The 14,055-nt window shown below is 30.7% G+C and overlaps 1 protein-coding gene across 1 annotated transcript; it reads left to right on the plus strand.

The window, feature by feature from the left end:
- Nucleotides 1-9,344: 9,344 nt before the first annotated feature.
- Nucleotides 9,345-12,233, plus strand: LOC133176245 (uncharacterized). The gene is made up of 5 exons (XM_061311397.1): nt 9,345-9,355; nt 10,175-10,545; nt 10,822-11,060; nt 11,382-11,688; nt 11,983-12,233. Exons 1-5 carry the CDS (start codon nt 9,345-9,347, stop codon nt 12,231-12,233), a joined length of 1,179 nt encoding a protein of 392 aa, XP_061167381.1.
- Nucleotides 12,234-14,055: the final 1,822 nt, after the last annotated feature.

Consider the following 14,055-nt stretch of genomic DNA (forward strand, 5'->3'; position numbering starts at 1 on the left):
AGAGAAAGAGTTTGATTAACATTGATTCCCAAAAGAGACGCTCAGAGACGTCTCCAAAAGAATTAGCACGTCCAAGTGAGCTAGAATCAGAACAAACGCACATGCACGAAGGATACAGTACTGGAAAGAAAATATTTAACGTAAATGATACACGTATTTACACATCTGTTTCTAAAAAGGCAAATGTCAGATTTTAAGGGGCTATTTTTAAAGGTTGATTTTTTAATGAATTATATGGCTGTGCAATGTGCATGCAAGTGGTGCACACATACATGTTACGACGAAGCAAATTGCTGTAATTCAAATTCAACTTTTTATATTGTTTTCTTGTTAAAAAATGTATTTTTCATGAATTATATTTTGTGTGACACGGCTGTGTTGATTTGTACGAATACGAAAGCCTAAAAGGCTCTGTTTTTGAGAAGATAAAAAAGAAATTTTTATTTCATTATTATTAAATAAATCTCTCGTAATAAGATGTTAGCATCTCTTTTTAGCGACTTAATATCTCGTTATCTCGGTATAAAGGATTTGTTTTTTTTTTCGTTAATACGCGATGATTATCTCGTTATAACGAGTTAGGTATCTCGGTGTTTATATAATACAAATTACCAACTTACCTCTTGGAGCGGGAACAGTATTCATGGAGGCAGAGAAAAATTACCTATCATTGATTTTATTGACAAATCAAACAAATGTTTAAAAAAAAAACAAAATAGGAGACAGTTCTCAAACTTAGGAAATAAAATTAGTTTAATACAAATTAAAAAAAATAATATCTAGAATTCAATTTTTTTATTTTTCATATACACCGTAGATCTATGCTCAGTATTTAACAATGCTTATTCTGCGCATATTTCTTGGGATAAAGTATAACCATGGGGGTATTTTGGTCAGTAGTCCGAAGTATCTGACGTTTCCCAGGCTTTTTTTTTTCACGATTTTGATATTTTAAGTGCCAGGAAAACGTCAGAACCGGCGCAAATACGAAAACTGGAAATTTCACCGTCTCCAACATGAGATTATTTTCGATACTTGCGAACTGAATTAAATGCCGAAATTACAATTTATTGGTAGCACAATGCTTCTAGTACTCACTAATATCGATGAAAAGAAAATATCACTCAACATTTCCATACAGGTGTTGCAAGATTTTAAAATGCACGAAATGAAAAGAAAACTCGACCGTCTGATAAAATGTTTTCACCAGACTGTATATTTCATAAACAAACCCATATAAACGATGGTGGTGAGTACTAAAGACATTGTACTATTAATAAGTTGTGAATTCAGCATTTAATTCGGTTCGCAAGTATCGAAAGTCAACCCGAGAATGCCGCCTCCAGTTGGAGGCGGCGAATTTCCAGTTTTCGTAATGGCGCCGGATCTGACGTTTTCCTGGCACGTAAAATATCAAAATCGTGAAAAAAAAAAGCCTGGAAAACGTCAGATATTTCGGAGTATTTGGTCAGTTGAAGTATGAAACGAAGAAAAGAAGTTCAAAAAGAGTTTTAATTTTTAAAAAAAAATATCAATTTTATTACACAGAATGCAGCAGGCTATATGACCCGACTCTTAAAATCAAACTAGCAACTTATAACTTGGTAGAAATTTGGAGTGAACATACATGTACGTTTCACAAAATAAACATAATGACGAAGTATATGGCAACAAATAATTATAGTTGTTTTTTGAATCTTTATATTTTTTCTGCAATATAGATGTAATCGGTTAATACTGTATAAACATGTACAAAAAAAAAGACAATTGTATATTTCATTGATTGAAAATCACATACATAAGAATTCTGGTACACTGATGCATAGAAATTGACAACATCACTTAAAATCAAAATGAACAAGAACGTAGTCTAGAGCTTTCCTCGTGAAACGAATGAGCGAAGGACAGGAATGCAATGACACGATTTTTCAAAAGTCAGCTACCGCTCCGAAATTTGTCTTGACCTGGCGAAAAAAATCATGTTTTTAACAATTGCAAGTCAACTCAGCTCTGTTCTAACTTTCGGGAGATTCAAAGCCAGTAGCTCTACATCAGTACTTTACCATGTTGATGTTGTGTTATGTGTAAAAAGAAATGGGGGAGGGGGGGTCAACGAAACTGAAACTGAAATTGAGCAGACATATCCCAATCATACATTGACTTGTCAAATATTCACGTGTTCTTTCCATGAAAATATAAATACTACTGACTGTATCAAAATGCCTTAAAAATACGAACAGTACAAATACATTTGAAATTAATATGAGAGGGGATAATTAATTTTTTGAGCTGTTGTGAAGAAAAGGGGTACATAGCCCCCAGAGATCTATCATCAAGTAAGGTGGCGATTGCATGTGCAATGCAAACTCCTTCTTTCTCACAGATAGTGACAACTATTGAAAAATAAACAAAGTTAAAGAAAAATATAATTTTTTTGTTATCTAAAAGTGGGAAAAAATACATTTTTTTTATGATTGATTATTTAATTTTATATCTTTTAAATGTTTAAAAAAAAATAAAGAAATTAATAAAATATAATACGATTTTCATGATACATTATCACATAGTGAGTGAAAAATACGATGGCAGTAAAACATGAACGATAAAAAATCTTTAGCATGTTTGCTTCGTAATATTTTGGTAATGTCCTTTTTTACCAAACATGGAGAAAGCAGAAATATTCCTAGTCTTTAAATGATAAGTTATGTCCTTGTTAAAGGCAAAAGGAAACTTTACATTCGTGAATGAAATGTTTAAAGAATATCGACTCATGAAATTAAACTTACAGCGATCCTTTTCATAGAAATAGTTTGATACAAACAGATAAACATTGGAATGAAGAGTTATTTTATTACTGCATCCATTGAATTACCAGCTCGAAATTGTTGATGTCAATATCATTTCAAATTGTATTAATATATTCCTTTTTGTTGCCATATTCGATGATGACGTACTATGTTGCAAATATGTACATGTACGTACCTTTATTCATATACTACACAAGATTGAACTTGATGATCCTTTTGGGTTTCAACGAGAAACCAGATTAAAGATGAAAAATATTAAACGAGCCAGGGGAAAAATGTAAATGGATAATAAAGGAAAAATCAATGAGTTTATAGCAAATAGAGAAAACTTGAAAGTTATATTTTTATTTCAAAGTCTGATATTCCATCCAGTATGATATCTGGTTTAACAAATCTCCTGTAGATTGTTTCTGTTTAATATAACAGATATGGATACTTGGGAAATAGCAAATTTATGGTTCCCTTTGGCAGGAAAATATTTCCCTCGGGGAACCATATTTGCTATTTCTCTCATACCCTTTGCAAGGGCTCAATGTCCTTACACTTGTATCAAAGATTTTTGATTCCATTTTTATAAGGATTCTTTCAGCCAATTTTTGAAATATACCCAGTCGTTTCAAAGAAGATATAAAGTTGTGAAAAGATAACAATGAGGATGACATTGACAACGACCGCATTAGATAAAGACAACTTCTGATGAGAAAAGGTGACCTAAACTTATTGCTACGGCTCTAATGAGCCAGTAAGTAACAATTGGTATATTCATCGTTCTCCCTTCGTATTTGGTCTTTAAATATAAGATATATTTTGAAAGAATAAATTCTCTCACTGTATTTTTTTTTTCGAAATATGTGAAATTTATTTAATTTTATTTGAATTTAATTGCTTTTTACATTTATTTTTACAAGTGGAAGAAAAATACATGTATGCATAAAAACATTCAACAATTAACACCTATTATTTTTATAACATTTTTTACATTCGGTGTATGTAACCACCCAGAGAAAAGTGATCAGCGGACTGATAAATCAACAGAAGTAAACAAGTGATTATCAAAGCAGTTAATTAACAAAATGTGTTTAAATAGCCACCGTACCAAATAATATACTGCTTTAAAAAATCATTTCAATTGCAATTATTTTTTTTTTTTTACTATTTTGGGAGTTACATTTTATTTTGATAGATATTTGAGATTTTTTTTTATAAATATAATTTGGAGTACCAAGTAAAGAAATATTTAATGCATAAAATCAAATATTAAGAGTTAGAGTTACTGTTCTTTAAAGCTTTTTAAGATGTCACAACAATGCGTTCCTCTGCACGACTGCAATGTATAATTCATTTGAATGTATATTCCCTACTTCTAGCAGATAAAAGTATACAAATTGCGATCTCATAAATTGAAAGAATTAGAGATTATAAGTGTCTAGCCTTCTATAACCGCACTTCGTTTTAAAGGGGATTTTCTCGTTCTATTTTTATGCATTGAAAATATATGGGTGCAGCTAGGATTTTTCAAATGAAAATTTTTCAGCTTTATATGATGTTACCTGTCCTAGCAAAGGTATGGTGTTTATTAAACCAGTATTATATATAATTTTTACCATTTATTTTGATTTATTAATGATTGATCTCATTTTAAAGGTAGAGAAGATTCAACTTTCATTCGCAAGAAGAAGACAATGGGAGAAAATTACAGTTTTTCAATCATTTTTATAGTTACTGTAACGCATGTTACAAACGTAAGTACATGTAACAATTAACAACTTTTTATCCATTCTTTGTGCTAGATAATGAATGAATTAAATATATGTCAGAATTTGTATATACGAATCAAATTCAAATTTCATCATAATAAAGTAGAGAAAAGAGATGAAATACGAAGCCAAATATTGCTTTTACTAACAGTAATGTGTTTCCCTGCACATACAAAGATAAAAAAAAAGAGTAATTGTTTTCAGTTTTGAAAATTTCATTTTTTTTTTTAGTCTTCAATAAAGGGATGTATTTTTAATAGGTTGCTACATTTGGAACGTGCGAGGTATCCAAATTAACCTTGAGATTTGTAGAAAAATGTCCAGAGGATGAGGAGGCGTGGTTGAGAGCAGCAGAAAAATTGAATTGTGCATCGATTACTCAGTCATGTGCAGAATCTATTGGACCCCCATACAATACTCAGAATTATGTTTTCCAATACCACTGTGTTATAAACGCTTATCGTAACACAACGATGGAAGTATGTGCATTAAATCGCACAATATTAGGTATGTGCGTAATTCTCTAAGCTTCAGTGTTTCATTAGAATTTTCATCCCCCTAGCCACATCTAACGTTATAAAATGTATATTTTCCTCAATCTTTAGCGATTCATTTTTCTTATCGGTCCGCATTTGAAGTACAAACATAAGCTAAAGAAATATTGCAAAAATTGCACAAAGTGCAATTTTAAAGATATCCCCTTTAAAAACTTTTTCTACCCTTAAAGGAAATTTACACATACTCGTAGAAACAACCAACACAAAAGACAGCATTGTTTTAATATATAATATAACTTATTTTCAAGAAACACAAATAACGCTATCAGCGATTTTATGTCTGTCATACAGAAAAAAAAAATAAAATGCAACTTTTTGATCGATGGTTTGAAATTTTAAAAAAAAAACAAAAACAAAAAACAAGACAAAACAAACAAACAAACAAACACAACATGTTCGCTACACTTGTGTATTAAAATTTGAATATTTTTTTTTTATTTTTTGAACGATTATTTTCGTAATATTTTAGGTTTCTGCGCCGAATTTAATATACATGGAGCGGTTATTCAGGATAATTACGATGCAGACTGTACGCAGCATACTCCACCATGTCCAACCAGTTATAATTCAGCCGAGGCTTATAAATGTAAGAATTGAATGATTTACCATTGGTTTTCCTAATAAAAAAAAAATTTTCCTTGATAGGTTTCTGCCTAGTTCTTGGTTTTCAAAACACAAAAAATGTAATTTTAATTATTAATTATGTTATTTATGAAACATGCATTTATAACTGAAGTTACTGTATTTATCATATTTAGATCCTTCATGCTACGAGATGGCAAAAAGGAGTAGAAAGACAAATACGAAAACAATAGAGAATAATTTTCATTCATCAAGTTCAAGGTAGCAAATGCAATCTCTCTCTCTCTCTCTCTCTCTCTCTCTCTCTCTCTTTCTCTCTCTCTCTTGTTATATACCTATTTTTTTTTTTAATGACTGCACTCTCATTAATTATTATATTTCAGGACGTTTCTAAACGGTTTATTCTTCACACTTTGTTTACTTAGAAGAACTATGTCCTGAGTCTCATTACATTCTAGTCAGCGAATAGAAAGAAAATTAAAACATATCCTGTTCATCGTCCACTGCCTCAAGGAAGATCTCAAGACTCGCTGAAGATTGAGAAACACGGTGCTACGCTGAAAGATTTTGTACTTTTCAGATAAAATCTCCAAGTGTAAGATTAGTTCATTTTAAAAATTGCATGAGAGTACAGGCGTCAAGATTCTTGTGTGTATGAATGACATGTGTATCTGTGTAAAACTAGGTTGTTTTATTATTAATAATATTGATCATATTTTAAATCATATGATTTGTATTGAAACATCTAAATGCTGGTCTCAATAAGTCAGTTGGCTCAAAACATTAACTAACATTTTGTGATCGCTTGTGTGAATGGAATGTAGTTGTTTTATTTCTCTTGTAATATATTTCTTTGTTATGTAACTGTCGTTTATGTAAAATAAAAAATATATATATATTCACCAGTATGATTATTGAAATGTTAAACTGAACCAAGAACATTTGGAACCCTTCTGGTGTGCCCATTTCCAATGTACGTGGATGTGTGCTATATAAAATATGAATCGGTTGGCTATTAATCTGTCGTACACGTAAGTGCGTATGCTTAAATGTTTTCCGATATATCAGACCCCCAATAACAAGACTATAGCCATTTAGACTCAGCTTTTTTTTATTTTTACCAGCATCCATGTTTTAACATAAAACTATTTTTGCAAATTTTACGTGATTTACGTCATTATTTTAATTCATACAACTATAATTTAAAACCGATTAAAATGGTACCTTTTTTTTTTTTATTTTTTCACCAGATACCTTGTAATGGGAAGATTTCCAATGATTCAGTGTAAAGATCTCTCTCTCTCTCTCTCTCTCTCTCTTCTTATTTGTTTATTTAAATTTTTGTCAAAAGCGAGTTAAACTAGAGTGACAACAATAAATGTAAACAAAATGTAGCCTTGACAGTGTTTTATTATTTCGAACAAGGGTCTAGTCCTAATAATCAAATAATTAATAATAATAACCAAAGAAAGTGTTCTTTGTCGCATTTATTCAAGCAAATATAATACAGGGGGAAATGGGGGAAACTTGTGTTAATCGAATTTTTTTTTCAAGGAAAAACAACAATACAGGGAAAAATGGGTGGAAATTGTGTTAATTGTTGACACAAAAAAAAAGCCGTATTTGATAATTTTCCCTTCAAATGAAAATTTATTAGGCTGAATTTTTTTTTATTGAAATTCTTCTATCTCAAAAAAAAAAAAAAAAAAACTCTAGCGTAGAGTTCATAGCAAATCAAAATATTAAATACAGAATATATTAACCAAAGGAAGATAAAATCTTTTTTTTCACCAAATGTCTCCTTTTCATGTAGGCTTAAAGGTTAAAATTTGAATTTTCATTTATCACAAATTAATAACAATGCCTAGGAGAAAAAAAAAGCTTTTCTTCTAAGCATTGTAAATACATGTAGATCTGTATCAAATCATAAGGGAGAAATATTTCACTTTCTCCAAGACTATTGAAGACAGAGATCTTTTCTAAAAGCCATTTGTTCTTTGAACGCACCTTCTTATATCATAATTGATGTGCTTTCATAAATACATGTACGTGTATTATGTTGTTAGATATACATATTGAGATGTCTGGAACTTTCTGAGTTTATTTTAGAAGAGCAGATTAAATAATCAAAGAAATAAGAGAACCTCATAAATATAAATGGAAATGTTCCCGTAAAATGAAAGACAACTCTTTTTAACCTATTTAATTATAAATAATCAAACAAATAAGAGAACCGCATAAATATAAATGGAAATGACCCCGTAAAATGAAAGACAACTCTTTTTAACCTATTTAATTATCGAATTCAAATTGAAAGGGTCAAAATATTTTCTTTATTTGGATTCTTTTAAATATTCATGGATTTGTAAGCATGTTCAGCCTACAGTAACTAGCCGTCTCATAAAACACAATTGATCATCCACATATAATATATAAACTCTATTCTTGTCCTGCATAAATCGATTTGATCCCTAGAACTTTACACAGAGTTCGCCCCAACAGTACACAGCCATGATTCTGCATAATTCTATTGATCTGTTTTGGTTCCTGGAGAATCAAAGATGATGGAACCTCTCTATGGGAAAACTATAGCAATGGCCGAATTAAGCGATCATTTACCGGGATGGATGCTATCTGTTAACGAACAGTTTCGTAAATATATAGATTTACTGTTCGGAAGATTTCCTGAAAATGTGAAAAGACAAGCAATAGGAGTCCTCTTCATCCTTAGGTAGTATTTCATTTTTACTTTCTTTTGGTTTTCTTCTTTAACATGCTAGATATCCGAGTAGTAAATTTTTCTGATTCTGATTTATTAATATAATAAAACGAATTAGCCAACCTCTGACTTCAAAATACTTAACATTATTAGCTCCATTTTCATGCGTTGTAATATGCACTGGATATCTTGAATAAATGTACTAGTAACTTAATGTATTATATCTACCTAAGCTTGGTTGCAAATATTGGTTAATATTCATACACACGAGCAAGCAGAGCAATGAGCAATGGAATGATCATGTAATTATTGACGATATATTCTACTACAACGCAACGACGACCGCTTTAATTTGCTGGTTATGATTCCCGAGAAATCTTTTGCAGATCTTTGGTATTTGTTTTGCTTAAGGTAACCCAAACAGATATAAAAACTGAAGAAAGAAATAAAAGGAATACTTTTTATTATATGTGTAGTCAATTTTAATTTCATGCCAATTTTGAGGAAAATATAGAACTAGGGTTTTATTTAACATGAATAAATGAAGTAAATATATAGATTAAATTTAAAAGTACCAAAAATAAAATAAAATAATAAAAACAGAAGTTAATTAATGAATATATACATATATTGATACAAACTTTAACATTAAAATTTTCGATGAAAAAAATAATAGTAATAACAAAATGCTTCTATTGGAAAAAAAAAAACAAAAAAAAAAAAACAAAAAAAAAAACACCTCCATTGAACACTGAAGTCGTCAGTGAAATTCACACATGGATTGTCACATCGCCGTAACAGCTGTGTGTCTCTACATCTGATTATTTCTTGTTATCGATCTACTGTTACCTGATGAAGCCTTTCTTAAAACGTGTGGATTTCTGATCTGCCCTGGTAAATCTCGTTAATTAGTGAAATCAAAATGGAGATAAGGTAATCACGAGCTAATTTTCTAATTAGTTAGTGGTATTTAATCAAATTTCTCCTTCAACGTTAACGATTCACTGTGTGATGCAAGAATGAGGAAAACAGCTTTAAAGTGCGGCTTTTTTTTAAGCTCAGTAGTCTTAAAATCGATTTTTAAAACATGTTGCAAGTAAATACAAAAGGCTTTCGTTATTTTCATATTGTGCAGATGAAAAAAAATTTAAAAAAAGTTTTTGGGACATCATTCTCAAGCGTAATTTGTAATTGGCCCCAAAAGCCTCGCATCAACGTGTAATAAGTAAATGTAACATATTGGCCCTCTCAATCAATACTCCTTTTTTATATACTTACTGTTAGGAGTTAACGTTCACTACTTAGAAAAATTGATGTTTGTGGTTTATCGATGGTCGGGGAAATCAATTCTAAATACTTAATAATGCAAAGTATGGTTTATGAGGTAATTTCTACAAATACATTTTTGCGAGAAAGAGGGGAAGAAAGAAAGAAAGAGCTTGCTATTCTCTTTTAATGATCTATGCACATATCTTATTTACATTGTCAAATTGAAAAGTCAGAATTTAATATAGTTTAGTTACATTTATTTCTCTCTTGACATTACAACATATTTTAAATTTTATTCAACCTTGTCAAGTCATACGGAATACAAAAAATGATGTAAAAAAAGCAAAATTAAAATCAAAATGCGTGAAGTTTTTGATGCAAATTGCATATACGCTGACATAGAACTTTTATAAGAGATTCTGATTATCATATTATCATAATTGACAAAAGATATTTCAACTGTTAGAAAATTACTTTTTTCAGCACAGTATTTTCTGTGATTGGAGTAATCGCATCCTTTCAGTATGTTTGGACGGCTTTAGCTTCCGATTCACACTCAGACACAGTCACCCACGATCCAACCAAGGAATGTCATAAAGGGGACGAAGAATCGTGTCCCTGGTTCATGATTTTCACAGAAATGAAAGACAAGATCAATGTGCTTGAAAGCAGTTTCAAGGATCAAATCTCGCTGAGTGAGAATTTAGAGCGGGATTTTCTCAACCAATCAGAATTGAATTACATTTTGACTGAAAAATTGAAAATATTTTTCGAAAAATTGGATAATATATCTTTACATTGTGGTAAAGCTGAAGCACAGGCAGCTGAGATAACTTCTAGGATATTTTTCGATGGTAAGTAACCGTTTACGTGCTTTTTACTTATATGAAATTGAAATATCAATTTTCTGTATATCCTACGTCAGGTTTTTTTTCCCCTAAAAAACATGCGTGTTAATAGTGTTTTTTTTAAAATAATAAACAATTGTACATTGTGAAATCTTAACTTCCAACATAGGTGAAGCAAGTAATGTTTTATGTATTAAAAGTACAGGTACAGTCAGTCACTAACGACAAATTCTTGTATGATAAAGGCATCATTAACATTCTCTTTCCCTATTTCTTTTGCAGAAGTCATTTTATACTTCCTATTGACAGTAATATTGTTTGAGATTTTCACAAGGATAAGACCCCATAGTAGAGAATGGAAGGAAGCAATTGAGGTTAATATAAGAAGATACTTGAATAAATCAGAAGTAACTCATTCAGAAGCTATGACTGGCAGTACTGCATCAACACAAGAAGACGCCACAGACAATGGATCTGAAGTTATACCCAATGGCGTCATAAAAGACGAGAAAGAAAAGAAGGTAGGAACATGATTTCTAAAATAAAAGACAGTTTTAGCCAATGTTCGGGAAGGATATAGATGCATGAATATTAACTGTGTATTATCTCATAATACGCTGCAATGTGACAAGAGTTATCACTCTACTGACATTACATTTGTGTTTATTTAATTAGCCTAATTCTTATCACATAGTGCATGATTTCATAAATGAATAGCATTTTGTCATTTATAGTCTGAATCCAGTCAATACTTGAAATCATTCGATTTTTTACTAGTCAATGATAATGTTCCTACTCGTTAATCTATCTGAAATATTAGAAATCTGTTGTTTTTTTTAAAGAATGGAACACCTACCCATACTGCACCATCAACGCCTAAACACGGAGTCCTAAGGAACGAAATGTGTATCGTACTTTTCCGGAAAGAATGTCTCAGTATCTACAATTCTGTTATAGAGACACTATTATCTTATTTCACAGAAATTAAGATTGCGTCTGCGCCTTATTACGTTATTGAAAGTTTTAATGACATTAGCAAAATACCTCACGTTAAATTGTTTATTCTTGTGTGTGATAACACCTTGAATTATGGAAGCGGGAGTAAAGATCTGAGATTAGCAACTGTCAAAGTACTTAAAACTTGGGGAGGTAAGTCATAATAGTTTTTTTATATTCCTTTCGTCTCTTCATAGAAGCGTGAACCATTTATATTGTATAACTGTTAAATGATTCACAATGCATGTAGATGAACTTTTGTTCGTAATTTATCGGAAATGAAAATTATATCATTTTAACTGCAAAATTCTGATGATCAAAATTGCAACGAAAAAAGTAAAAAATACACTCAAAATTAAAAAGAACCTGCATAAGTACATAAAAATTGAACAATTTTAGCAAATTTTCTACATTGTAACGTTTAATTTCATTTTTTAATTGTCACAGCTGTGCCGATACTGATTATAGGCAAAGACGAGGAATCAAAGAGACTGACTGGACACACACAATATAATGGAAATCTAAGATTTGTCTTCTCAAACGAGCTGGTGCAAGACCACGCGTCAGCTGGGAGGGTGTTCAGCTTTTGGAAGGAAATGTCCCCTCATCAAATGAGCCATCTCAGGAAAATGATAAAACCAATCCTCAATGAGGTCAAAACAATCCCCCAGCTCAGGTATATTACACTGACGAAGTGAAGATATATATGATTCAAGGGAGAGAAAAAAATGTTTCCGGATGTATTCGGATTCTGTTCTTTGATTCGATGGAAGACTTCAGCTTGTACATGTAATATGTGTAAAAAGCATTTGATTTTGTACGCTAAACGCTATGTGCCATATTCGTTTTGCCTTGTTTCTCAAGTATTTTTGTTTTTTTGAAGAAAGAGGGTTATTTTGCGAATGACGGTATCTATACGACGCTCTTGATTTTCAGTGAGTATGGACAATCCTTATACATGAAACAGCTTTCCTAAGTTTCAGTAACACCATGTTTTTGTCATCAAAGACGTATGTTGCAGTCGTATAAGCAAAACTTCGAAAATCACATGATAATTGATGTTCCTGGAGTATATTTTCAAGAAAACAGAAATAGAAAACATAAAAAAGGATTTTTCCCCTTTATTAACATTAATATTTACCAATTTTAAAAGAATCAATAACAGAGTTGTGAATTGTAGCGTCTTACCCTTTGGTGAGTAGTATGTTCCAGGTTAGCGTCATTTCTCAAATTTGCCTCGATTGGGACACTGACAAATACGGATATTACATTGAAGCACAGTGTGTAGATGAAGTTCAAGCGCATGGACATTGGAGAAAACGCGTTTCAATTATGCAGTTTTGGTGCTTTTATTTTACGATAAACACGTGTACTTCCATTTTTTATATAAAACATTCAATCGTTAATTGTACAATGTGTATTAATGAAATAATTTTTTTTTTCCTCAGATATCATTATTTTCTAGGTTTGTATGTGTTTTTTGTTACAAACAAATATACCAGGTTAAGTTTTTCTCTTGCCCTATTTTGCAGAAATGTACTTCAATATATCGATTGGCAATGCTTTGTTTAACTTTTCCTTTCAATAGTAAGGAAGGGAAATTAGTCGCCTATTATTATTATTCTCTTAATGAATATTATAAAAAGGGATTCAGTTTCAACATTATTTTTTTCTTAATAGTAATACGCAAAAAGTTTATTTGTATTCTCATTTTTTCTGATCTTTATTTTATTAGAAAATATACATATTAGAAATATTAGTAGAAATATACATATGCATTTTTCCCATGCATACCGTCTTGTATATGACATACGCAGAGAGGAAATTCGTGATAACATGAATGCTTATTGTAACAATGTTTTTTTTTTTATTATTATTATTGTGCTAAAATGCCATCCAGCGCACATGTGGTGTTCGATGATCTTTTTGCCTTGAAATCGTAGATAATCTCTGCATAATAATGTTTGTTTGAAGAACAACAATTCAAATTCTTTTTATTCCTTCAGTATGTATAGCAGTTTTCGACGTATAAATGCTGGAAAATGTCCATACAAAAGTTAACTTTCCTGTGCTCATGATATGCATGTATTTTTTTTTTTTTCAATCTTGATATTTTACTTCAAGTATTTAAGTAAATGTACCAGTTTCTCATTTTTTTGGATGTATCCATTATCCAGGTTTTATCATTATATGTGTCCTGTCATTTTGATTTAAATATATTTGGAAAGCATTTTTCTTAAGTTAAGCATATCTATGGATTAATCTAATCTTGTAATTTTTCCATAATTATGTAGTAAAATATGTAAATTCTAATTATTTGATGTTGTAGAACGATATTGTCAAACTTCAGAAATTCTTTTTAAAATCACACAGCAAAATTTGTATTCTTTTTTTTTTTTTGAGTAGATGGAAGCTTAGATGACGCTGAACTTGTGAAAAAAGCTTTATGGGGTAAATTTGTATACAGACACTGCATATTTGGCATTAATCTTAAATTAATGTTCTTACCATTCAACTCTT

The sequence above is a fragment of the Saccostrea echinata genome, unplaced genomic scaffold (genome assembly GCF_033153115.1).
Source record: "Saccostrea echinata isolate AGI-Se365-2 ecotype Australia unplaced genomic scaffold, CSIRO_AGI_Sech_v1 ptg000072l, whole genome shotgun sequence".
Lineage (NCBI taxonomy): Eukaryota > Metazoa > Mollusca > Bivalvia > Ostreida > Ostreidae > Saccostrea > Saccostrea echinata.

Coding starts and splice junctions, on each gene's coding strand:
- LOC133176245 (XM_061311397.1), top strand. Junction 11,061..11,381: donor AAGACGAGAAAGAAAAGAAG/GTAGGAACATGA, acceptor TTTTTTTTAAAG/AATGGAACACCTACCCATAC. Junction 11,689..11,982: donor AGTACTTAAAACTTGGGGAG/GTAAGTCATAAT, acceptor TAATTGTCACAG/CTGTGCCGATACTGATTATA.